Source organism: Pituophis catenifer, unplaced genomic scaffold, assembly GCF_029215685.1.
Source record: "Pituophis catenifer annectens isolate HBS135680 unplaced genomic scaffold, rPitCat1.0.hap2 SCAF_3, whole genome shotgun sequence".
In the NCBI taxonomy this organism is placed as follows: Eukaryota; Metazoa; Chordata; class Lepidosauria; order Squamata; family Colubridae; genus Pituophis; species Pituophis catenifer.
This window is the reverse complement of record NW_027256883.1, coordinates 95589820-95617235: the sequence shown is the minus strand read 5'-3', so window position 1 is coordinate 95617235 and position 27416 is coordinate 95589820. Positions and strand designations below refer to the sequence as shown.

Below are 27416 nucleotides of genomic sequence, written 5' to 3'. Positions count from 1 at the left end.
GCCTGAACGAGTGCTTTTTTGAGACTTCCTCCTTACTTGCAATTTGCTTCTGTATTTTTATTATTTTTATTATTTTTGTTAGTTTCCTACCTCTTCCACCTTCATTACTGTGAGTTTTTTTCCCCAACTTCCTCAAATCGAAGGGCAGATGCGTTCTGAAGGCGCTGGCCTTCAGACGTTCCTCCTGGGCTTCTATCTGCCACAGGGCTCTGCTTGCCACCTCGGCATCCCTGCGAGCCATCGTGTTGCCCTATATATATATATAGCCCTCGCCGCCGAGCTCTGCCCCAAAAGGCATCTCTGCGTGCCATTTCAACTGGGCGATCCGGAGGTGCTTTTCCTTGCCGCGGCCCGTTTCCTCTGCCGCCCACGCACTCTAGCGTCGCCTACTAACAAGCGTCTTTAAATCAATTGAGGAGGCGTTAGGAGCGCTCGTTAGCGCCCGCACGCAACGGAAGATGGTTTTCGCGGCCCGATTCTTCGGCCGCCATCGCGCTCCAGCCCCATCTGCCTCGACCGCCCTTGCCAGCAGTTCAGGAGGCGTTTGGAGTGCTCTTTAGCGCTCGCACGCATCTGGGCACCTTTCTCTGAGCGCGGAGGCAATCCAACAGTTCCGACAGCCCTCCGACCTCTACAGAGAGGCCTCCTTGACTGGAACTCCAGTGACGACGTTGCAGGATGCTTCTTCCCGCGCGGCCGCCATTTTGTGGCTGCCGCCATTTTGTCTTCATCAGAGCCAACCCTCAGCGACGCTCCAGGGCCTCCTTAGTGACATTGCTGCTCCATTCAAGTAGGATCCTTTTGTCACTTACCTTGAACTTTTGACTGTTCCTTACTTCCCAGTAAGGAGGGACTTAAAGGACTTCTTATAGAGAGGGGTGTGTTTTGTCTATCCCCCCCCAAAAAAAAAATAAAAAAAAAAATAAAAAAATAAAATAAAAAGAGAGAGAGAAAAGAGGATAAATTTTACTGGCAATGGCAGATCCAGATCTTTCTTCCGACCTGGAACAAGGCCAATCTTCACCTCGGCCTAAGAGCTCTGACCGCTCGTCGGGGAAGGCACCGAAGAAGGCATCAAAAAAGTCGTCACGCTCGTCTAAGTCTGCCTCCTCTAAAGGCCACAAATCTTCCTCGGCTGAGGATAAGGCCGCTAAGTGCCGCCATGATGCTCTTGAGCGTCAATTTCAACAGGCGCAACGCAAGGTACCTGCTTCCGTGCCGCCAGTCAGTCACCCTGGAGAAGAGCTTACATTGTCTTCTCTCATTGACCCTTCGCCTCATCCGGCCCCTTCTCAAGGGCTGACAATTGGAACCGAACCTGTGACTCAGGGATTCGTCTATCCCCAAGATTGAACCTCCGGCAATTCCTTCAACTTCTTCAGCAGTTTACCAGCCTCTTCTTCCGGTCAGGGCGCCTGAGGCTACGTTCACACCCACTGCGGCAGGTCTCCGTCCTCCAGAAGGTCCTCCACCTTCTTACTATGATATTCAGGCAATGATCACGGCCACAGTATCCAGAATGATGGCAGGAAGTTTTCCTCAAGCCCCTTATCTTCAGGAGACTTCGCAGCCATACATACCAGAACCACCCAGACCAGCCACTCATCGCCCCGAGGCTGACCCTGGTGATTACTCACTACAGGACTCCGACCACAGTGACGAATCCCAATTTGGCTGTGATGAGGCGGGGGATATGGAGCTCTCGGAGGATGAGGATGAACCACCGGAGAAGCCATCCTCTACGGGACTCTTCTGGCCTTCACTCTTCAAGGCCCTCCTCCGCAAGGCCATCGCTACTACGCAATTGGCATCTTCCAAGGCTTTGCCAGACACCGAGAGGTCCTCTAACCCTCATGATGCTCTTTTTGCCGTACTGCAACCCGACCAGGAGTTCATTCCCTGCCCACAACTGTTTTCTGAAACCGTCCAGCGGCCCTGGGCCCAGCCGGGAGCGCTCGCAGCACCCAACGGCATTGACAAGAAGCTGTTCTGCTCAGCGCCCAGTTTGCAGGATTTACTTGAACTCCCATCGGTCGACGCTCCCATTGCAGCCTTGACGTCCTCCACGGTGTTATCAAACGACATCGCAGACGGCTTGCGCTCTGAGGACAAAAGAGCTGAACTAGTGTTCCGTAAGGCCCATCAGACTGCGGCCTGGGCCATATGCGCCGCCACCTCGGCCTCTTTCTTTAACAGGGCCTCCCTGATCTGGCTCCGCCAGCTTCAGGAGCGACTCCCGCCTGATGACCGGCGCCTTCACCAGGACGTTAACAAGTTGGTGGCAGCGACGGAATACTCCGCAGATGCGGCTCTTGCAGCAACCAGGTTCGCTTCGCGATCTCTGGCGTCGACCGTCACCTCTCGTTGCCTCCTGTGGCTCCGACATTGGCGTGCAGACGTAAAATCCAAATGGAAGCTTGCCTCAGTTCCATATAAAGGATCTCGACTGTTCGGGGAGGCACTCGACCCCATCCTCATAGAGGATAAGGACAAAAGGAAAATCATGCCATCGTCCTATCGCAGAGTGGAGCATCGCTACTTACCTTATAATCAGCGTCCTTCCTTTCGGGCGGATCCTGGCCCCAGCTCCGCTTCCACCTATCGCCCTTCCTCCTTTTCTTATGACTGTCCGTCGGACAGACAATCCTTTCGGGACCGCACCAGGCGACAACAGCCTTCGAAACGCCCCTTTTGCGGAGGCGCCTCCCGGCCCTTCCGGAGAGGGAAATGACTGTTCCGAACCCTACCCTATCGGCGGCCGACTGCATCATTTCTTCCACCAATGGCTCCAAACTACGATGGACGAATGGGTCCTGCAAACCATTCGTCTGGGACTCACCCTGGAGTTCTCCTCCTGCCCTCCTCATCGTTTCATCCGATGTCCGGTCTCCAGGAACCCCGAAAAGAGACGTCTGATGTCCTCGGAAATACATCACCTCTTGGACATTCACGCTATAGAGCCCGTTCCCACAGAACACCGTGGGACCGGTTTCTATTCAATATTTTTCCTGGTTCCAAAGAGCTCTGGAGGCTGGAGGGGAATCCTGGACTTAAAGGAGTTAAACAAATTGATCGCCTACCACAAATTCAAAATGCAGTCCCTTCATTCAATTTTGGTCGCCATCAGACAAGCCAACTACATGACTTCCATCGACCTCAAGGAGGCCTACCTCCATATTCCGGTCAGGCCCTCCCATCGGCGATTCCTTCGCTTCTCTTACGACAACCAGGACTTCCAGTACAGGGCCATGCCGTTCGGTCTCTCGTCTGCCCCCAGAACCTTCACGAAGATCCTCGCTGTAGTAGCAGCTTCCTTCCGGCTCATTCCCATCAGAGTCCTCTGCTACCTGGACGATATCCTCATCCTGTCCAACTCTCAACACAAAGCCTTCAGGGACCTGGAGGCAGTTCGAGATTCCCTTCAACGGCATGGTTTCTCCCTAAATTTGGAGAAGAGTTACCTCCAGCCCACTCGTCGTATTCAACACCTTGGGGCCATCATCGATTCGGCCTCGTGTCATGTCTTCCTGGCCCCAGATCGTTGTCTCAGCATCGCCACGGCAATTGCCCAGATTCAGTCTTCCCGGACAGTTTCTATCCTTCAATTGTCACAGCTCCTCGGGAAACTAATCTCATGCATCAGCATCGTGCCGTGGGCTCGCCTACATTCTCGCCCCCTCCAATGGTTCCTCCTGCCCCATCAGAAGTCCCTGGGCAGCAATTCAACATCGAGGGTCAGGCTTCCTGGTCCCATTCTCCGATCCCTTCGTTGGTGGACTTCCCCCGCTATTTCGAAGGGATGCTTTTTTCAAGAGCCAGAAAGGATAACAGTGACAACAGATGCGAGTCTACTGGGGTGGGGTGCCCATCTGTCTGCCAAGATGACCCAGGGTCTTTGGTCAGCCTCGGACCTACAGCACGATATCAATTGGCTAGAGCTGAGGGTCATCCACCTAGCCCTCCGGCATTTCCAACCCGACATCCAAGGTCAACACGTGCTGGTCTTGACCGACAACACCACGGCCAAGGCACATCTGAATCGCGAGGGCGGCACGCATTCCAAACCATTGCTGGACGAGGCGATCTCCCTTCTTTCCTGGGCGGAGGGGACCGTACTCTCCATCTCAGCTCAACACATCTCCGGGACGGAGAATACCCAGGCGGACTGGTTAAGCCGCTCTCAAATCGACCATGCGGAGTGGCGCCTGGACCCAACTCTCTTCCGGCTTCTGTCGGCCAGATTCAGCCGTCCTATTCTGGACTTGTTTGCGAGCCCCTGCAACACACAGCTTCCTCGCTTTTACTCCAGATTCCCCAGTCCGGGATCCGAAGGGACGGACGCCCTGCAATGCCCATGGCCCTGCGGCCTACTGTACGCCTTCCCTCCGATCCCTCTCATCCCAAGGGTAGTGCGCAAAATTCTGTCGGAGGGCGCGGAGGTTCTCCTGGTCGCCCCGCACTGGCCACGACAACCATGGTATGCGGATTTACTGGGACTGTCGATATCCCGGCCATGGAGAATCCCCCAGGACAGGGTCTCTCTCAGCCAGGGAGCCATCCTACACCCGGAACTGGACTGGCTCCAACTGGCCGTCTGGCATTTGAGAGGGCCCTCCTGAGGAAGGACAACCTGTCGGGGCGAGTCATTGCCACCATGCAAGCCTCCCGCCGGGCTTCAACTCTACGGATTTACGAGGCTACTTGGCAGGCCTTTCGCCGCTGGTGTCGCAAGAACAACATAGACCCAGCTGGAGCATCGGTTCCTGTTCTCCTGGAGTTCCTCCAGGACGGTTTGGACAGTGGCCTAGCCCCGAATACCCTGAGACGACAGGTAGCTGCCTTGAACTCGGTTTTGTCAAAGTCAGCGGATCGCCCACTGTCCTTGGATCGGAGAGTTCGAACCTTTCTTAGAGGGGCCACCAACTTGCGTCCGCCAGTAGTGCATAGGTATCCATCCTGGGATCTGCCACTGGTGCTCCAAGCCCTGATGTCTCCACCCTTTGAGCCCCTGTCTTCTATCCCTCTTCGATTCCTGACTCTTAAAGTCGTTTTTCTAGTGGCGATCACGTCAGCGAGGCGGGTCTCTGAGCTCGCGGTCCTTTCTGTCCGCTCAGACCTTTGCATCTTTCATCCGGACAGGGTGATTCTCCGACTTGACCCCGCCTTCATGCCCAAAATCAATTTGCTCTTCCATCGAGCTCAAGAGCTAATTCTGCCGGATTTTTGTCCGCAACCTCGTCATCACAGAGAAGCCCAATGGCATAACCTCGATGTCCGGCGCGCGCTCCGGCGCTACATTAAGCGGACTTCCCAGTTTCGGAAATCAGAAGCGCTATTTGTATCTTTCCTGCCAGCTTCGATGGGGCACAAGGTCTCTTCGTCCACCATTGGGCGGTGGCTCAAAGCTTGCATCTCTACGGCATACACCCTTCACAACAAGTCTCCACCTGGACGCGTCTTGCCGCATTCAACTAGGAGTGCCTCGACTTCGGCGGCGTGGGCCACACAGGCATCCATCCTGGACATTTGTCGTGCAGCCACCTGGACCTCTCTCACTCCCTTTGTACGACATTATAAAGTTGACTCCTTTGCCTCTGCTGAGGCGTCCTTCGGACGGCGAGTTCTGCAATCTGTCATCTCTGCTACAGCCATCCGGGAGCATTCAGCCTCCCCTCCCATCTAGTACTTACTTGGGTACATCCCACACTCTTGGATTCTTCGAAGCAGCGCGCCAGAGAATGGATGTTGCTTACCTGAACATCCTTTCTGGGCGCGCTGCTGAAGAATCCAACCCACCCGTTGCGGCTTCTGCTTCCTGATCCCGGATGGACTTGACTCCTGTTAGGACATCCTTCGTGAGAGAAACTGAGCCTCAGCCAGTCCCTAGGGGAGGAGTCAACAAACATTTAAAGTGACATACACTCAGTATCTTCAGGCAACCTGAGGGATATTACCCACGCTCTTGGATTCTTCAGCAGCGCACCCAGAAGGATGTTCAGGTAAGCAACATCCATTTTAAAACTAAACACAAGAACATAAATAGACAAATCAATAGAGCTAGATCAGTTCCCAAGAAGGATCTATTAAAAGATAGACCATAGAAATAGACCATTGATTATCACCCACAGCTTACAGCTCAAGCCTCTCAAACAAGTTATTAGTAAGCTACAATTCATACTGGATAATAACACTGTACTTTCTCAAGCACTGGGTGGCAGACCTGAAATAATATGCAGACAGCCATCTAACCTGAAGCAAATTCTCATAAGAAACAAGAAACAACAGAATTGTTGTTATCATAGGCTTTAACAAGCACATACACAAGATTAGAAGCACTTTTGCAGATATTTTAATGTGATACATGCCAGCAATGTTCCTCTGGATACTCACAGGACAAACAGGACAACTTTGTGTAAAAAAATTTATGGTCACAAGTTTGAAATTAGGACTCCAAATAAAACAAAGTAATATCTGAGCATTTCAATCTCTCAGGAGATCTCAAAAGTTTTTGGAAAACAGAACCAGTGAGCAAGAAATAGTTGAACTCACATCAAAATGTTCCAGGCGATCTCGGATTTCGACAAGCACAATAGGTTTTTAACACATTATAATTGTTAATTGTTGAGGAACTTGCACTCTGTCTCACATGTAAACTGCATCTGTACAGTATAACCAACCTCTCCCTCTCTCCTCTTTTCTTTCCCATTTCATCACAGTTTAAATCCTACATCAGTCTAGTCATGCTGTTCATCTGATGAAGTGAGCTGCAGCTCATGGATTCCTTGACTTAATAAAAATTGTTAGTCAGAAAAGGTGGTATCAAACATCTCTATTTTTACCACCGTAGGTTAACATAGCTCTCCTTCAACAATGACTCCTCATCTTTTCTAGTAGCCTGATTTCTTTGCATACATTGACTTGCAGTCAAAAAGACAAAACATTGAAATAAATCTGCAAAGGGGGTCAGAACCTGCACAGATAGGGTAGTAGAGAGACTTTCATTCTATTTGTGCCTTTGTGCATCATTTGTGCCTTTGTGCAGGGCAGGTCAGCCATGGCACATGGTCCTAGACCCTAGAGAAGACCTCTAGCTGTTTATCTCCAAGTTCAGCAGCATTTAGCCATTCCAGAGTAACAGCTGTTATGAAGAATATGAGAAAGCAGTTGGATTTTTTTTTTCTTTTGGGTCTGGAGAAGAAGGGGGAGTGAAGAAATTGATTCAAATACCGAGGAATAAAATCAGATCAGAAAAATAAACAGAAGCAGTTTTTTCAACTAATGCGTGTCACATCAAAGATGTGACAGGTGGCTGAAACAGTTGGAACGTAAAGCAGTGAATCCAAAGCACTTGCAAGCAAGTTGCAAGGTAGTTTTGATCTATGTACCTTAGAGGATATCCCAGCCATATCAGAATAAATAGAACTAGTAATTTCTGATAGTTTTGGTGGTGTTGAAGATTCTGATGACAAAAAAATCACAGTAGACTAAGTCCTGATATGTACTATAACACAATGGTGAGTCTAGTGAAGGTATTAGTGATGCCTATTTCTTTGGGTACTCATAATATGGCAGAGCACGTAAGCATAGAATTTAGGAACTTCTTGAAATGTGGTTATGTTAGGGTTAGTCATTAACCAGCCATGAAGTTTACATACTGTCTTGGAAAAGTAGCATCACTCAATTTAATTTATGTAGTGTGGTTGTATTAGTGTGTTAGATTAAAGTAAAATATATTTATATGTCCTGCTTTTAAGTTATTGGATAAAAATGTGGGATAAGGATAAAGGATAAATACTATAAACCAGGGGTGTCAAACTGGTGGCCCGCGGGCTGGATGCATCACACAGAGGCCACTCCCACCGTAGCTCTACAAAGGCAAAAAACGTGACGCAATCAAGTTTGACACCCGTGCTATAAATTAGAAACATTGATATGTAACCCTATTGTTAGGGGCTATCTATCATTAGTGCCGCTGAGAACAAGTCCCACATTATTCTTTGGTGGGGGTTATTATTGGGCCAATTGTGGCTTTAGGATAGTCTTCTCCAATTTGACAGCCTCCAAGCTGTGCGTGGAGCTTCAATTTCCTTAATTCTGGAAGTAGCTGGATGGCAGGTCTAAAGTAGAAGCTGCCTTAGGGATTCTCTTTTTCCCTGCAAGTAGAAGGGGTTTTTCAGCCATAAGGGAAGGTGGAGAATTGGAGTCTTTGTAAAAGTAACTGCAGTAAGCATTTACAATACTTTAGTAATTTTACTATTATTATTATACTTTTATTCTCAGGAAATCTGGGTGCCCAGCTTGTGGAATACAAGGAAGAAATGTATATAACATCTGACTGTGGTAGAACATGGAGACAGGTATTGAAATGATCTAATGGTTTGTTCATTTTACTTCTTTTTATATTTATTTATTTTATTGTTTGTTTATTAATAAAGGTGGGATACAAATAAATAAAAAATAAATATTAATATAAAATTACACAATCTCACAAACCATAAGTATATTCTGATTCAGTGAAAAGAAAATATATAGAAAATTAGCTTTTCAATAACTCATTCAAGATGAATGAAAGGCCTCATGTGTGAATTCTAATATGACCAAGCTATTCATTATCAATAGATGGGGCTTTAATGATGATCTAAATCAACTCTACAAACAGAAAGAATGAGTGAGTTATTGTTTATTAGCAATCATCTTGCCACAATGCTGTGCCCAGTAGAATATGTTTTTGTATACATCAAGAACTAGATTAGATTAAGGAAAATATATTTTATTAGTACTGGGATTTTTTTCTTGAAGGCTTGATGACATAATCACTTTTTGAACATTTAGTTAATTGCAGTCTAGGTCTAAGCATATTTACACAAAATTAATTCCTTTTGCATTTAATAAATATGTGGAGGACTATAGCCTTGGGAAAGCACAGCGAGCCTTTATTTTTTAATTATGGTATAACTTATTTCTTTCTTGAATGATATTTTAGATGAATGTATTCTCACATTATCACTTGGGATACTTATGTCATATTATCTTTCACCTTTATATACTTTCCCATCATCTGTGCTGTGTCTTTTACTATTTTCATGACCCAAAATACAGGTAGCCCTCGACTTGTAATCACAATTGAGCCCAAAATTTATGTTACTAAACGAGAAATTTTACGGCTTTTCTTGTCACATTTGTTAACTGAAACACTGTTGTTAAATTAGTAACATGGTTGTTAAATGAATCTTGCTTCCCAGTTGACTTTGCTTGTCAGAAGGTTGCAAAAGGGGATCACATGACCCCATGACATTGCAACTGTCATAAATGTTGTCAGTTGTCAAACATCAGAATATAAATCACGTGACCATGGGGATGTTGCAATAGTCATAAGTGTTAAAAATGGTTGTAAGTCACTTTTTTCCGTGCCGTTGTAGCAATAGCACTTAGACTTATATACTGCTTTACAGTGCTTTACAGCCCTCTCTAAGTGGTTTACAGAGTCAGCCTATTGCCCCCAACAATCTGGGTCCTCATTTTACCCACCTCCGAAGGATGGAAGGTTGAGTCAACCTTGAGCCTGGTGGGATTTGAACTGCCAAATTGCAGTCAGCTGGCAGTCAGCAGAGTAGCCTGCAGTACTGCACTCTAACCACTGTGCCACCAAGGCTCTTGTAACTTCAAATGGTCACTAAGTGAACTGTTGTAAATTGAGGACTACCTGTATCTGATGTTAAAATTTTAATGAAATTTTCATTGTTTCCTAATCTCCATTGTTATTCCCCCCCTCATTTTCCTCATTCTGTTGTCACTCCAGTCTTTCCCAGATTTCAGTGTGTGACACCCTCCGCCCAGTACAATAAATCCCCTTTCCCCTCTTCCAATATTAGTCTATTTTTGATCCAATATGCTTATACAGTTTCCCTGAAAACTTAATTACTTTGTTATTTTTCTTTTCCTGGCCGTTAGGTTTTTGAAGAGGAGCATCATATCTTATATTTGGATCATGGTGGTGTGATTGTGGCCATCAAAGATACATCTATTCCTCTGAAAATACTCAAGTAATTCTACAGCAAACTTTCATTAGTCTACTGTATTTTCAGTACTAAAAATATTCTAACTGAAGTGGGGGGGTTTTTCTCTTAAGAGAGTTGTTTAGTAATTTAATATTTGCTCCATGTTTGCTAAAAGTCTATGGAGATTCTCAGTCATCCAGGTCATGGTTGTCCCAAAGATGCTTTTTCAAGAGGCAAGAGCTGAAGAAACTTCTTGGATGAGAAGCAAAACGGCTTCAAAGAAAAACCAGAAAGTTCAGTTGCCTTTTGAAAAAGCACCGTTGGGATTTCCATGTTTGCTAGTTATATTCATATATGTAATAAATACACTTATCCATGGAAATCAGGAAACAAAACATAGGTAAGGAGGTCATTCTCTCCCACCTCCCTCAGGCATCTATAAATAGCTATTTAGAACATAGAAAATAGAACAATAAGGTTAGAAGAGACCTTGGAGGTATTCTAGTTCAACCCTCTACCCGTGGCAGGAGATCCTATACCACTCCAGACTTTCATTGGGCTTGATGCGATAGATACACTTGATCATAGAAAGAATAACAAAAACAGAACAGAATAGAAGAGTTGGAAGGGAGGCTGAAGGTCCTCCAATCCAGCCCCCCACCCAAACAGGAGACCCTATACCATTTCAGACAAATGGCTGTCCAGTCTCTTTTTAAATATCTCCATTGATGGAGCATCCTCAATTTCTTGAGGCAACCTCTTCCAGTGATTAATTGTTCTCACTGTCAGGAAGTTTCTCCTTAGTTCTAGATTGCTTCTTTCCTTGATTAGTTTCCATCCATTGCTTCTTGTCCTATCTTCAGGTTCTTTGAAAAATAGGTTGACCCCTCTTCTTTGTGGCAGCCCCTCAAATATTGGAACACAGCTATCATGTCACCCCTAATAAGTGGTGGGATTCAAGTAATTTAACAACCTGTTCTCTGCCCTAATGATTTCTTCCAACAACCAGTTTGCCAAACTGCTCAGAAAGTTGACAACTGGTTCTCCCGAAGTGGTGCGAACTGGTTGAATCCCACCACTGCCACTAAACCTTCTTTTCATTAGACTAAACATACCCAATTTCTGCAACTATTCTTCATATGTTTTAGCCTCCAACCCAGTGGTGGGTTCCAACCGGTGTTACCAACGGTTCTATTCATGCACGTGCTTTGCGTGCTGAATGGACACTAAACGGATAGTATAAGTCGAGGGCTACCTGTATCTGTTTCAGATTTTGAGATAATCTCTTTTTACTACTACTTTAGTAGCAAAATTTTTTTTACAAAGGAAAGAATTCGAATATGTATACATGTAGCCTTTACTGATAATTGGGATTGGAATTTCAATCGCTAAACAATGTGGTCGTAAAATGTGAGTGTGTTGTTTAGTGACCGCAATCCCTGTAATCCTGGTTGCCATAATTAACTCAAACTCATAATTGTTAATCAAAGCAACTTCCTCTCAGCTTCTCATAACCAAGTATTTGGAGAAGCTGTCAGGAAGTCAAAAGTTCCACACCTGCAGACAGGTAAATGGCTGCTGGGTAGAGGAGAGAATGAAGGGGGGGTTTAGGGCATGAGAGTCGAGGAGGTGTGTGAGAGGCATAGTCTGTGAGGAAATGCTCAAGGATGGGAGAGAGGATCTGGGAGGGTGCAAGAGAGGTGCCACCAGGGTCAGGGAGGGTGCGCAAGGGTGAGAGTTTGCGGAGGGATATACAAGAGGCACTATGTGGGTTGGAGAGAGTTCATGTAGGTCAGGAATTGCAAAGGAGGCACAGAGGGGGTTGGAGAGAGTGTACTGGGATGCACAAGTGGCCAGTGTGGCAGAAGTGCAGATGATCTGGGGGAGGGTGCAAGTGTGGGAGAGATATCCCAGCAACAGTGAAGGTTACAAATAGTATTCATATGATTGTGGGGTGCTTGTAAGTGTGAACAGGTTGTCAAACTCCTAGATTGCAATCATACAATTGCAGAATTGCTGGAATACCAGAACTTCAAAGACTGGTCCTAACCACCATTCATTCAGCATCAGCAGAACAGATAACAATAACAGAGTTGGAAAGGACCTTGGAGCTCATCTAGTCCAACCCCCTGCTCATGCAGGAGACCTATACTAGGGATTCGAATTTTGAAGGGTCACTGGTCATAAGTCGAAGATTACCTGTAATGGTAATCTTTAAAATATCTGCTGTTTAACTACTTTGGACTTTGTGAATCCTATTAAATTATTTAAAGAAATGGTATTGATTATTTTACTACTTCCATTACAGATTCAGTGTAGATGAAGGTCAAACTTGGAGCACCCATAATTTTACAAGTATTTCTGTGTATGTGGATGGCCTACTTAGCGAACCTGGGGATGAGACTTTAGTCATGACGTAAGTATCTTTTATTGTATCAGCCCACCAACTACATGGAAAAAGTTTAAATGTCAACGATTAAAAGTGTGTAATTAGTTTAGGAACACATCCAAGGTCTTCATTTTTTGCTGGACATCTTTAAATGAAATGAAAGCAATTTAATGGATGATAATTAAATGGGAGAGTACATATTGGAAATACTTTTGTGATAATGTGGAGGCTTCAGGATTTAGTAGAAGAGTAAAAGGAATGCCTTAAATATAGAGATAATAGATAAATAAATGTCTGACTAAACATACATTACTTCAAAGCTAAGCACAGATAAGCCAAACTTTCTGTTGTGAAGTCAAGTGATTATAAATGTTCAAGAAAGCAAAATCCTTGACTACCATATAGTCTCCATTGTTGATTACTACAGTCTCTTCTTTAGTTCTGTTATACCTAGGTACTGAGATATAGATATGCAGGGTCAGTTAATTGCTAATATTTAAAGTATGGTACAGAACAGTCTCATTATGAAAATAATTTGAAAATATAACATTTCATGTACTGAAGAGCTATGGTGGCACAGTGGTTAGATTGTAATATTGCAGACTAATTCTGCTGACTGACGACTGTCAGCATTTCAGCAGTTTGAGTCTTACCTGCTCAAGGTTGACTCAATCTTCCATCCTTCCAAGGTTGGTAAAATGAGGACCCAGATTGTTGGGGGCAATATGTAAACCATTTAAAGAGGGCTGTAAAGCACTGTGAAGTGGTATATATGTCTAAGTGCTGCTATTGCTACTGACTGCTTTTTCATTCAAAGTTACATTACCACTGAAGTTGCGGTTTTCTGTAGACCCATGATCACAATTTGGGCGCTTGGCAACCAACATACATTTACAATGGTTGCAACATCCATGATTGCTATTTATGATCTCAGCTGGCTTCCAACAAAGCAAAGTCAATGGGGAAACTGGTAGGAAGTCACAAGTCACAGTTATATGACACATATGATGCATATGCATTTTACTGACATTTTAAGTCAACATGGTTCACCTTACAATCACAGCCAATAGTGATTGAGTTGTTGGTCCCAACTGCAGTCGGTAATGAGAACTACCTGTATTTACCACAGCCAACCATAGCAGAAGGTATTCCTTATTATATTCTTGTGTTTCACTCCCAGTCTTTTAGTTGGGAACTCATTCGGATTTTTTTCTCTTTAGGGTATTTGGACACATCAGTTACCAATCAGACTGGGAGCTAGTGAAGATAGATTTCCGTCCATCTTTTTCCCGTGAATGCACTGATGAAGACTATGAATCATGGGACATGACAAATCTGCAGGTGCAACTACATAGGAAGAAATAACTATCATATTTAGTGACATTTGTTTCTGTAATACTAAAACATGTTTAGCATTATCTGTACTAACTGCACTAAGGCTGTGGTTCAGTTAAAGAGAAGTATAATTTGTCTAACTGAACTGGTTAACAAACCAACACATCAAACTAAGGACCCAGTTTGTGGGGGCAATAAGCTGACTTTGTATAAAATATACAAAAGTATGAAGGCTATTGCTTAACGCATTGTAAGCCGCCCTGAGTCTCCGGAGAAGGGCGGCATATAAATCAAATTAAAACAAAAAAAAAACAAAAAAAACTAAAACTTAATTTTGAGTTAATATCTAAATTCTAAATGAAATATGATTTGTACAGACCTCAGTTTTCCTTATTCGAATAATCTGGAAATTTGTAGCATTATTCCATTCTATCATAAACAAGAGACAGAGAGAAGGGAAAGTATGCAGGTCACACAGCTTACGTACGTGATACAATCTCAACTTTTGTTCCACTGAATGTAGCTTGGTTTCTAAATAGCCAGGCATAGGATTGTACTAAATCCATGGCTTACCAATTACAGATGAAACAGACTGCTGTGAGAGAACAACTTGATTTCTAGGACTACGTTCTGATTATTCCAGGAAATGCATACCCATAGAAGCCATCAAAAAATAAACATTCTTGATTAATTAAAATCAAAAGTTATATATATATTAAAGGCATAACTTCCAATCTGAATTTATAGCTCAGATTTATTTAAGAAGGTTAATATGGCCTGAGCTATCAGATAGCATTTTGATGCAAAGCAAAAAAGCAGGGGGGAAAGATGTTTCAGAATACAATATAGAGTACAGTGTTTCCAATTAAGTGAACATAAAATGAAAATTTTAGAGGTATGATTTGCTCAGCTCAAAGTAAATAGTGTGAAAAGTATGCAAAAAACTATATTTCAGACTAGTATATTGCTCCTTATATTCTACAACAAAGGCTGTCTTCTAGCTCAAATATTTACAAAAACAGTAGTATGTCGTCCTTGATTCAACTTTTGGCTGAGTAAGTATGCATTGGTATTTTATTAAATGCAATAAACATGATACACATTACACATCTTGTAGACTGGCTAAGATTTAATGATCTGGAGATAAAGTATTTATTATGGACTGAGTATGAATAGGTTTCAACAATCAATCTCTTAATTGCTTGTAATTGATGTCAGACCAGTTAAGATCAATGGATCAAGATATTTTTAAGATACAAAATTTAGGGACAATTTCTTTTTGCCATAGCAGGCAAAGAAATAGAGGTATGATTTGAGCAAAAGGCATACTTACATTTCAACTTGCTTAGTACAATCAAATTAATTGAAAATGAGGAAAGATGCCCTGTATCAAGTGTACCTCAGTATTGCTGCACTGGAAATAGCTCTGTGCAGATTTAGACAAGAATGTTTCTCTCTGGAAGTTGTACAGCCCAAAAATTGAACTTCTTGTCTTATGTTGCATGAGATCAGTCATTTTATTTTAGCATTTAATTTGTTTCTCCTTTCCTTCACACACATGTGCCTATAAACATTGCTATATTTTCTATACTAAATATTAAGATGTGTTGTTAAGCTTGCTCACAATAGACATTGTGTGTTTATAACCAATATAAGAAATGGAAAAAAGGAAGAAGTTAAATTGTGTTGAAAAAGATCAGTTCATGCAATCTGCATGTGAAACCCTTGTTAGATCTTATTCTTATACCTAAAATTCCGTTGACAATTTGTCAAATCAAATCCAGAAAGCACACACAGGCAGACTGATGCAGCAGGATTCATTAACTTTTTTATATACATAATAAAACATGAAGTAAATTTACAGTACCAATAACAGATTTATCCAATGTAGCAGTTACAAGCAAAACACAAGGTGGGAGAGAACAGTTAGTTTCATTTCAGCAGAGCAGACTAGTTTCAGTTTCTCTGCACAGACTCAGAAGCTGCAGACTAGGACACGTCCTGGCTCCAGTCAGCTCCCAAACAGCCCTCATCAGCTGACTTAGTTGCTATGTCTATACATTGTCTGACTTTGTTACCATGTCCTATTACAGTTGATGAATATACTCTGACACAATTCTTACCGGATACTGAAAATTAGTCCAAGAATTGGGTTACAAATAAATAAATAACTTTATCTAGCAGCTATGACAATTAACCTTTAATATTCAGGGTGACCGTTGCATAATGGGCCAGCAGAGAACCTTTCGAAGGAGGAAGAATTCATCATGGTGTATTAAAGGAAAAAACTTTATGTCAGCACTTTCTTCCAAAGTTTGTGAATGTAGTTCTTCTGATTTCTTATGGTAAGTTTTTCTCTCTTCCTGTCTCCTCAAGCGGCTGAGCTGTTAATGTTATGTATAGACATACTGAAAAATCCATACAGGTACTCCTTGATTTATGACTATAATTGAGCCTGACAATTACAGTCATAAATCGTGATGGTCATAAAGTGGGTCACAAACAATTTGCCCATTTTTATTACCTTTATTATGGCAGTCATTAAGCAAATCCCTTGTTCAGTATAGGCATGGTTTTGCAAGAAACAGAAGAAGATGCCAGTTTCTGCCAAAAGCATCGTATATCATGGCCACTGGGTACAGCAAACAGCTGTAAATGTAGGCCGGTTGCTGAGTGCCCAGAATGCAGTCACATGACTGCAGGGGAGAGTTGACATCAGAACTTCAAATCTGGGTTGCAAGTCCCTTTGGGGAAGGTCTGTTGCAACTTCGAACAGTTGCTAAGTAAGTCAAAACTACCTTTATTAACAGAAATTATGGTTTTTATTTGTTTGGAAGAGAACAGTTATCTTCACAAAAAACAAAGGGACAATATAGCCAACATTTCGTTTATTTTATGTATTTTAGGCAGAGTATACTGAATGCATATGGTATTTTCTCTTCTATTTCAGCAATACAGCATTCTTTTATTAGATTTAATACAACTGAAAAAGTCCTATTCAGTTAAACATATATTCAGTTTTAAAGATGGGCAATATCTAGAGAAAACGATCCATATAACTTGAATCATGTCAGTGCCTTTATAATAAGATTCTGCCTTCTCTGAAATAGACTTGTGGACGATGAAGGAACTATGTGTCTGCCAGCACAGCTGCTGGTAGCAGATTTATTACAGGTGGCCACCAAGGCTGGTTGCCAGAACCATCTGCTCCCCTTGAGTCTGCTCTTTGGAGACAGCCTGAGGAACTTTGTTTCAAGAGGGATTTTCTGTCTGTGCTAGACATTCTTTTCTTCCTTTGAATCTAAGCTGGTTATCACAGCAGTCCATAACAAAAGAAGGCAGGGCGGAAATTAAGACCTATTTTCCTTTCAACTGCCCATATGCTCTCCAATCTTGTGGAATGTTCTAGCCTCCCAGAAAGATTGTGTTCCTTTGTAAATAAAATTGACTAAAGGATTGTACACTTATTCCTCATTTTTCATGCGAAGAGAATAAACCTGGTTTTTGTAATGGGGACTTGTTGCTGCTAATTAGAGTGCTAATGAGCAGCTGTTGAACTCAGCTGTCAAAATTAAATACACTCTTAGAAAGTCAGTTTCTTGGCCAATATGACAAAAGCTATGGAACCCAAAAGATCTGGGTAAAATATGCCAACCCAAAAGGATACAAACTGTTTCAGCTGTAATTCATACAGTTATATGTGCAATAAAAACCTATTTGTTATTATTATTCTTTAGCGATTATGGATTTGAACTTTCACTGTCAAAATCAGAGCCTGGGATGTGCTTTGCTGACTTTTGGTTTAACCCTAAAGCCCCTCCTGAAGACTGTATCACAGGGCAGTCCTATAAAAGTAGCACAGGGTAAGTAAGTGAATATTTTGTTTGGGAAATAGCTCTCTTATTTTCCTTTCTGCCGTGTATCAGTCTCCTTTACAAATTGCTAATGTGATAGAGACAAAAACTATTATTTATTTCTAATAAAATATTTTGGGTTTTGAACAAAAATTGATGTGGAAAGTTTCTGCATACTATTTTGCCTTGATGAATGCTTCTTAATATTTAGAGATACATTACCTCTGGAGAGTTCTGTTAGCCACCAAGTTGGTGTCACTGAAGCTGCTTTTCTGAAAGATAGCTAACATTATCAGCAGGGATGCAGTTACTTTTCCTTTCTGGTGTATTTGGCAGCACACAATCATATTAAGTAAGTCAAGGATTGCTATTTTGAGAAATGTAGGGTTTCTATCTGCTTTCTACATTGGCAAGGCTCCAGTACATGGGTGCCTCTTTCTTCACTATCCAGTCAATCCACTTTGGAATTGTAGCCGGCCTTTTGGGCAGTTTGAATAACAAGTTCGGACCATGCCAAGTCTTCACGGGGTCTTGTATTTTTAATTATTATACACCTCCATTTTTTTTAATCTTTGAAGGAATCACTGGGCAGTATACCAACTTATTATGATTAAATAATAATACACAAAAATATGGTTGGTTGAGAATTCCTTACAATTGCCCTGGTACTGTTTTCTTTTAAAATTGCCCCTATCCTGCTTCTGTAGGTAATCTTACAGGTACACAGAAATATGTAACTTTATATGTTCATGCTATCATTTCTTCTGGGGTAAAAAAAGGAGTGCGAAATAGCAAGCTAAAGAAATGAAAGGCATGAGTGTTGTGGAATGATGAGACCAAACAACATTCCTGGGTCAGCCAGAGACAGTTTTATTTAATTATTTAATTATTTATTTATTTATTTATTTATTTATTTATTTATTTATTTATTTATTTATTTATTTATTTTTCAATTTATATACCGCCCTTCTCCCTAAGGACTCAGGGCGGTGCACAGCCAGAATTAAGAACATAAACTACAAATATTAAGAACAATTAAAATATATATAAATTTGGCCCAAAAATTTAAAAATCACAAACCAATTAAAACATTTAAAAAATTTAAAAATTTCTTCTTAAGCCAGCCCGGCTTGCTGGAAAAAGTGGGTTTTAAGGGCACGGCGGAAGGCACTGAGGTCTTGGATTCTCCTTATCTCTGGGGGCAACTGATTCCAGAGGGTAGGTGCCCCCACAAAGAAAGCTCTCCCCCTGGGGGTCACCAGTTTACATTGCGCAAGGGTCAGAGCCAGTTTTGTACCTGAAGCTTTGAACAAAGAAAGAACTCTGATACAACTGGTTTTATACATTTCTAAGACAAAGGATTCAGTGAGATCATACATTTTCCATATATGGTCAACATGAGATCATACATCCGATTTTCCCTATATGTTACATACATTGGATAATATGTTCATCTAATTACTTAAACCATTAATTTTAGTTTATAAAATTATCTTAGCCACACAACTTTTCTTAAGTGCTTGTAGTTGTTAATGGGAGAGTTACTGCTGTCTTTGGGTAAATTTATTGGATTAAGTAACTTTTTGTAACATATATGTCTTTGTGTCATTCATAGTGAGGTCACTCAGAGGTTTTCCATATGGCTGTCCTTCCATGACATCTAGGTCTCAGAAGATATATTACCACTTAATGAGGTTTAACTGTTTGTTAATGTAATTTCCAACAAGCACTTTCCTCTCTTATAATAATGTGAATAGAGAGGTTCTCTCAGAGTTCATGTATCTAAGCACGTCTTCCCCTTATAATAATGTGAATAGAGAGGGTCCCCCAGAGCTCATATATCTGACTCTGTATGATTCCTATTTTATTCACATTATTTCTTTTATCTACATTATGAGAAAATAAAAAGGAAAGGAAATATAGCACATACCAACAGTATTCACATGTATCTCCCTATGCTTTCTATCCTTGTTTCCAATATGTCCATATATTGCTTTATACTTGGCTGCTGTTCTTTCAAGTTCTCACCTCTCTCTCTTTTTAGCTTCTCATCAATTATATAATTGTTACTTATTTATGTAGTCTACTGAAGTAATTTTTCTCTGGATTGCATTCATCTGAAATTTTGCACATTTTTCTCAAAATTATCTCTGATCCTTTCATTATCACTATTACTGGAGCAAAACATGTCACTATCACCAGCCTATGGATTTCAACTTTCATATGCAAACCACACAACAACATAGGTGACACTATGCATTGTGGTTTTGGTTAAATCAAGGCTTTCTCATAGTGCTTCTTAATAATGTAAATAAGGTATAGACTAGTTGATCAGCCTTACTCCCATACAACATTCAGCCTTTCCTGTCAATATTAAAAACAGTATCAAATATTTACCATATTTTGGCCACATTGCTACCAAGCCCATCAAAATCCAATTTTAGCTGAAGGATTTGAATTTTATTTTTATGGAAACTAGAATCTCTAGTGTAGAGACTGCAATCCAACATGTTATAGCTTGCATCCTTGCAGCTAGGAGCTGTATGTATACTGACAGCTTGCTGCTTCTGCTTTTGTCCTAAGTATGTTGTGTGAACATATAGGGTTGAATCCAAATTAAGACTTTGCTCTAGGGTATGAGTATAACCTTTTCTGTATGTGTTGATCAGTTCTGTCCCTCCCTCCATTTACTTCTTCCTACAGATACCGTAAAGTTATATCTAATATATGTAAAGGAGGTGTGGATTTACAGAAAAATTCTTCTCAGCATGTGTGTCCACTAATTGCTCCCAAAGGATTGCAGATCAGCATTAAAGGGGAAAACCTAGCCATTAAGCCAGGAGAATATGTCACCTTTATTGTCAAACAAAATCAGGTATTACTGGAATTTCTCACCTATGGAAATCAGAAAAAATGTAATTGTCCTTTAAACCTGAAAACAGGGTTGCACTAGAATTTGTCCTGCAATGTATTTTGTTTTCCTTTCTCTGCTGACTTATCATTCTCTTTATTTGAAGGTAAAAACTTTAGTAGCCTCCTTCTCTTACTTCATATTTTTTCCCCAATGTTCCTATAGGAGACACCTCTTTCCCCCCCCCCCCCGCATTGATACAAAAAAAGGGAGATGGGAGCTATATTTATAGTCTGTTACTATCTGGCAAGTTAGCATGACAGTGGTGTATATTAGTATGAAGATAAAGTGGTTGGCTTGGCTTGGCAGCAGGAGGTAGTATGTGAGTCATTGAGGGCTTTCTTCCTTTCCTAGGAATGAAGTAATTGAGAAATAACTGGAGGTAGTGTCAGTAATCAAGAAACTTCCTCTAGCAGGAAATGGCTAAACCGCAGAACAGTTAGAGCCTAAATTTAAATTAATTATTAGTGAAGAGGATTTTAATCACTTCCTTTTCCCAGAAAGCAGGAGTATATCTTACTTGTGTATAAAATAGAATGTCTTCAGTGTCCTTTTGTTTCTGTTTTGCTGGTGAAGAGGCATTGGAGTTTTACAGTAAGTTTCAGCTTACACAGAGGCAATTAAGCAAAAACTGCAAATAATAATAAACATGTTTGCCACATATTTTGTTGCTAGGAAAAGCATTGTTTGTGAGATACATATGTGTTTTTTTTGTTTTGTTTTTTTTTAAATTTGATTTATATGCCGCCCTTCTGCAGAGACTCAGGGCGGCTTACAATGCGTTAAGCAATAGCCTTCATACTTTTGTATATTTATACAAAGTCAGCTTATTGCCCCCACAAACTGGGTCCTCAATTTACCTACTTTAGAAAGGATGGAAGGCTGAGTCAACCTTGAGTCTGGTGAGATTCGAACTTACAGTAATTGCAGACAGCTGGTGTTAATCACAATGCTATCAGTCTGCTGAGCCACCAGGCCCAAGTTTTTCCCAGAATTTAAGGAGTATTAGACACTGATGAGTTGTTATGGTGAATTTGGTATTGTTTATAAAGGACAGGATTGTGTGCAGTGTATGCACATGTAGAGATTGTTGATAGTGTTACTTCATCTTAAATAAAATAGTAGATATTTTATAGAGAAGAAGTTGCTTTGATATCTCATGAAAATTTGGGATGCCTTCAAAAGCAGATCTGCAAATCTTTGACTAAATGAACGGATAGTAAGATTCTAGTAGAAGTGACTGGTAATAGGTTTACATACATTCTCATGCCCAAAGAAATTGTTCAATTCAACTATATAGCAGGATGAGAATTCACTATAGTACGTAGCAAGCTAAACAACTGAAGAGCAGATACCTACAGGAACAATTCAGGCAGAATGTGTATCTTGTAACAATCATTTGTTACAAGATCCTGCACAACATGATAGGGTGAGAAAGGAAGCAACAAAATTCAGGACCAACCACATGCCATACTGTGCCATACATCAAAAACATTTTGGAAGCAGTAGAACACAGCTTCCAAGTTCTGCAAGTGGGCATCGTACACATTATGCATTGTAAAGATCGCTTAGAGGTGGGAGATACTTCTAATGGATTTTACTGGAACCCCTGCATGGATTGCTCCTGTGATTATGTAGGACAGACATGGATAAAGCTAACCACCAGATTACAAGAACACAAGTGAGCAGTCAGATAAGGAGACCCAAACTCACTCGTAACCTCACATTGCAATCAACAAGGACATACATTCAATTTTGCAGCTACTCAGTTTGTTAGATGAGCAAGCACAAAAACAGCCTGGAAACTGATTGAAGCCTGAGAAACAGGTCTCTCTGTCAGTCAATGGGAGTGCTGATTTGCCACCAGCTTATCAAGTAATTAGGAGGTGAGGACTTGGCAGCACAGGGAAACAACAGCCAAAGACTTAATAGCCAGCCATCAACAGCCCAATCAACAATTAAAAACCTGCACAAAAGAGACACCATATAAATACCACATACAGAATAGCCCAAAACACACTTTGCCAGAGAGAAGTTCCCTGAGGATGGCCTCCAGCACAAGTCCTAAAGCTTGGAAGACTAAACCTCTGGTTGCAGTGACCAACTCTGATTGGATCCTGAAAATTGTTCAACATTTGGCACTCTGTGTAACACATGCTCTGGCCAAAAACTTTTGCAAAAGTGTGTGCAATCAAATCAGTCTCAGTCAGCAGATTGAGTTGATATAGGTTTTAAAGCCAATTTCTTCCTTAGTGAATGCCAAAATCACTGCCAAGCTTGGTAAGAAGGGAACCTGATAGTGTTTGATGGGGCACATATTGAACCAGAAAGAATGGCTACAGCCTGATGCAAACTAAGCATGCAAGAAGCTGATTTGGATGCTTATGTTATTATCTTTAATATCCAACATCCAACATGACGACAACAAAAATAACACAGCTGATTACAAGTGGGAGACGGCTGGAAGGGCCTATAACACACACAAGGGCTAAATTGATTAATGGCATCTAAAGGCAGAATCTCTGTAATGCTAGTTTAATACTCTGATGATGTCAGCAGATGGCTGACAAAAGCTTAGTAAAATAAAATTTTAATTCTTTTAAAATTTTAAAATCTTAAATTCCAGAGTTCGCAGTATGTCTGCTTCTTTTTTTACTAATATACCTGGAACTCGTATTTTTAGAATAGTTTGTTATATATATATATATATATATATATATATATATATATATATATATATATATATATATATACACACACACACACACACACACACACACACACACACACACACACACACAGAGTCAAGAACAACATCACAAATAAAAATTTCGTTTAGACAACCTGTCTATGTTACTTTTCTTTTTCTACGCTCACCCTCCCTATTTTAAATGATTCAGTTCCAGCTGAGATACCATGAATTTTAAAATACTTTTAATAGAACTTTGAGAAAGTCTGTTTATGATGTACCAGAGACAGGAATCAGTTTCAGTGGATTTTTAACGCTTAGCTTCAGAGCTGCCAGTATTGATACATAGCTTGATACATAGTTTAGATTGCTCCCCTCTTCCATTTTTGTGATGGGCCTGTTTTTTTCTCCTCATTCTTGGTTTCCATAGGGTGATACTTTAAACACAAAATACCAAGTGAACTTTGGAGATGGCATTAAGGCAAATTATATGAACCTGACACTGATAGGTGAAACTTTTCAACACCATTATGAAAATCCTGGAGTTTATCATGTCTCTGTGGTGGCCAAGAATGCTGCAGGTCAAGATGAAGCAGTCATATTTATTCAGGTTCATCGTAAGTTTTACTTTATTTTTCTCATTCTCATTATTATAGCAGTATTAATGTAGTATTAACTTACTTATTTGTTACATTTGTATATTTCATTATAAAATGGTTAGCAATTTACAGTGGAATACATATTTCACTCTGGAGCTTCTTAACAGTCAACAGAATGTTGGATTTTGTCCGTCTAGAATGGAAATGACTTTCTGATCTCAAGTTTATTCATCTGTCTGCTATTGTTATCAACACCCACAGATCTATGTTGAGAAACAGGAGGGATGTATTTTGAATGCATCTTGGCTATAATCTACATCATAAAATATATTTAGGTTTTGTCCATAAATGGATTCTAGTTCTATTCTTTATATTGTCAGTGTAGTAGAATACTAAAAGTTGATCTAGTATCTTGCTCAGATAAATGCTCATCCTAGTCATAAAGGAAGTAAGGTAGCCTTCAGAGTGAAAAATGGAACATCAATCCCTGTGATGCCTCATTGCTTTTTGCATTTGCTGTCTTCTGCATATCACATTTTGTGCTAGCACACAAAACAAGTAGAGCAGAAACTCTGCTCTCACTTCTTGGTACAGCTGAAGGTAGAGGTGAACAAATTAAAAATGCATAAAATCTGGAGGTAAGTTTTTTCTGTAAGTGAAAAGTGCAGTTTACAGATCCATGAATTTCTTTGACCACTATTTCCACTAAACTGAAGTTTGTTCGCACTTTCTTTTTAATAATAATAATAATAATAATAATAATAATAATTATTATTATTATTATTATTATTATTATTATTATTATTATTTTATTTCTATACCTCCCTTCTCCCGAAGGACTCAGGGCGGTGTACAGCCTATTAAAAACACAAAACAACATCAGTTAAAATAGTTTAAAATTATTAAATAAATTTGGCTAAATTTTTAAAACCCCAGAAATTTAAAACCCAATTTAAAAATGTTATGTTGATAGCCCAGCCTGGCGGAACAACAGGGTCTTGAGTGCGCAACGAAATAGCTGGAGGTCGGAGATCTTACGTATTTCCAGGGGCAGTTCATTCCACAGGGCTGGGGCACCCACAAAGAAGGCCCTCCCCCTGGGTGTCGCCAGCCGACATAACTTGGCCGATGGCACCCTGAGGAGGCCCTCTCTGTGGGAGCGAACTGGCCGGTGGGAGGCTATTGGTGGCAGAAGTCGGTCTCGAAGGTACCCGGGTCCTGTGCCATGGAGCGCTTTAAAGGTGGTAACCATCACCTTGAATCGCACCCGGAAGACCACTGGGAGCCAGTGCAGTTCGTGCAGGAGGGGTGTCACGTGACGCAACGGGTTGCGCCCATAACCACCCGTGCGGCCGCATTCTGGACCAGCTGGAGCCTCCGAGTGCTCTTCAAGGGGAGCCCCATGTAGAGAGCATTACAATAGTCCAGCCGGGAGGTGACAAGGGCGTGAGTGAGGCATCCCAGTCCAGAAAGGGCTGCAACTGGCGAATCAGGCGAACCTGATAAAAGGCCCCCCTGGCCACGGCCGTCATATGCTCTTCTAAAGACAGCTGTGCGTCCAGGAGGACGCCCAGATTGCGAGCCCTCTCCGTGGGGGGCAAGGATTCACCCCCAATAGTCAGCGATGGAACCTGCTGACTATATCGGGACGCCAGAAGCCACAGCCACTCAGTCTTGGAAGGGTTGAGTCTGAGCCTGTTCCTCCCCATCCAGACCCGCACGGCCTCCAGGCAGCGAGACATCACTTCAAGGGCATCGTTGGGGTGGTCAGGGGTGGAGATGTACAGCTGAGTATCATCAGCATACAGATGACACTTCACCCCAAAACCACGGATGATCTCGCCCAGCGGCTTCACATAAATGTTGAACAGAAGGGGCGAGAGGACCGACCCTTGTGGCACTCCCCATGCGAGGTGCCTCAAGGTCGACCTCTGCCCCCTGTCAACATGAACTGCGAGCGGTCGGAGAGGAAGGAGGAGAACCACCACAGAACGGTGCCCTCTATTCCTAACCCTCTCAACCGCTGCAGCATGATACCATGGTCGATGGTATCAAAAGCCGCTGAGAGATCTAATAGGACTAGGACAGAGGAGCAGCCCCTGTCCCGAGCCCTCCAGAGATCATCCACCAACGTGACCAATGCCGTTTCAGTGCTGTACCCCTGCCTGAAGCCCGACTGGCATGGGTCCAGATGGATAGCTTCATCCAGGTGCCGGGGAAGCTGTCATGCCACCTTCGCCACAAAACGAAGGTTGGAGACTGGACGGTAGTTAGCTAATTCAGATGGGTCCAGGGAAGGCTTCTTGAGGAGGGGCCTCACTACTGCCTCTTTCAAGGCGGCAGGAAAGGCGCCCTCACTCAGAGAAGCACTTATAATTCCCTGGAGCCAGCCTCGTGTAACCTCCTGGGAGGCCAATACCAACCAGGAGGGACACGGGTCCAATAAACACGTGGCGGCACTAATCTTACCCAGAACCCTGTCCACATCTTCGGGAGCCACAGGATCAAACTCCTCCCAGATAATATTCTCAAGACCTGCCCTCATCTCCTCCCCTGGACACATCCAATCTGAGTCCAAGCCCTCCCGAATCCGAGCGACTTTATCATGCAGGAATTGCACAAAATCCTCAGCACGACCCTGCAAGGGATCTTCCAGCACTCCCCCCCGAAGAAGGGAGTGGGTCACCCTAAACAGGGCGGCTGGGCGGTTCTCTGCAGATGCAATAAGAGCGGGAAAATGGTTAGATTTTGCCGCTTTTATCGCCACTAGGTAGGTCTTGATATAAGACCTCACCTGTGTCCGGTCGGAATCGGATTGACTAGTCCTCCAAATGCTCTCTAGGTGTCTTTTCCGACGCTTCATCTCTCTCAGCTCCTCAGAGAACCAAGGAGCCAATTGAGATCGGCATCGGGTCAGAGGCCGCAAAGGCACGACGCGGTCCAAAGCTCTGGCGGCCGCACTCTCCCAGGCGGCCACCAGCTCTTCAGTCGAGTCGTGTGCCAGAGTCTCAGGAAACGGCCCAAGCTCCGTCAGGAACTTTTCGGGATCCATCAGGCGCCTGGGACGGAACCATCTGGTCGGTTCCGTCTCCCTGCAGTGGGGGGAAGCGGTAGGAAAGTCCAAGTGAAGGAGCGAATGATCTGTCCATGACAAGGGTTTGATGTCTAGGTCCCCTCTACCAAGATCATTCAACCACTGACCAGAGACAAAAATCAGATCCAGAGTGTGTCCCCCTATGTGAGTTGGGCCTTGAACTAACTGGGTCAGGTCCATGGCCGTCATGGAAGCCATGAACTCCCGGGCCACCTCTGACGCCTCACCTGCAGACGGAAGGTTGAAATCCCCCATGACAATAAGTCTGGGGGTATCAACCGCCACCTCGGCAATGACATCGTGTAGCTCGGGCAGGGTCGCTGCCACGTGGCAGGGAGCCAGGTACGTAGTCAGCAAACCCATCTGTACCCCACGGCCCCACTTCACAAAAAGGGACTCACATCCGGCTATCTGAGGAACAGTCGTCCCCCTCGGACAAAGACTTTCCTTAATAATCACCGCCACTCCCCCACCCCTCCCCTGGACCCTTGGCTGATGAAATGCATGGAAACCGGGTGGGCACATTTCAACGAGGGGGACCCCCCCC

The 27416-nt window shown here is 42.6% G+C and overlaps 1 protein-coding gene across 1 annotated transcript in view; it reads left to right on the top strand.

Annotated features, from left to right (window-relative positions):
* SORCS2 (sortilin related VPS10 domain containing receptor 2) overlaps positions 1 to 27416 on the top strand; it is a 154550-nt gene that overhangs the window by 106669 nt on the left and 20465 nt on the right. The window contains exons 12-19 of the mRNA XM_070939145.1: positions 8281 to 8357; positions 9952 to 10043; positions 12307 to 12414; positions 13608 to 13728; positions 15934 to 16067; positions 17460 to 17585; positions 20280 to 20451; positions 23607 to 23793. Coding sequence (XP_070795246.1) covers positions 8281 to 8357; positions 9952 to 10043; positions 12307 to 12414; positions 13608 to 13728; positions 15934 to 16067; positions 17460 to 17585; positions 20280 to 20451; positions 23607 to 23793 — 1017 coding nt within the window. The remainder of the gene's footprint in view (positions 1 to 8280; positions 8358 to 9951; positions 10044 to 12306; positions 12415 to 13607; positions 13729 to 15933; positions 16068 to 17459; positions 17586 to 20279; positions 20452 to 23606; positions 23794 to 27416) is intronic.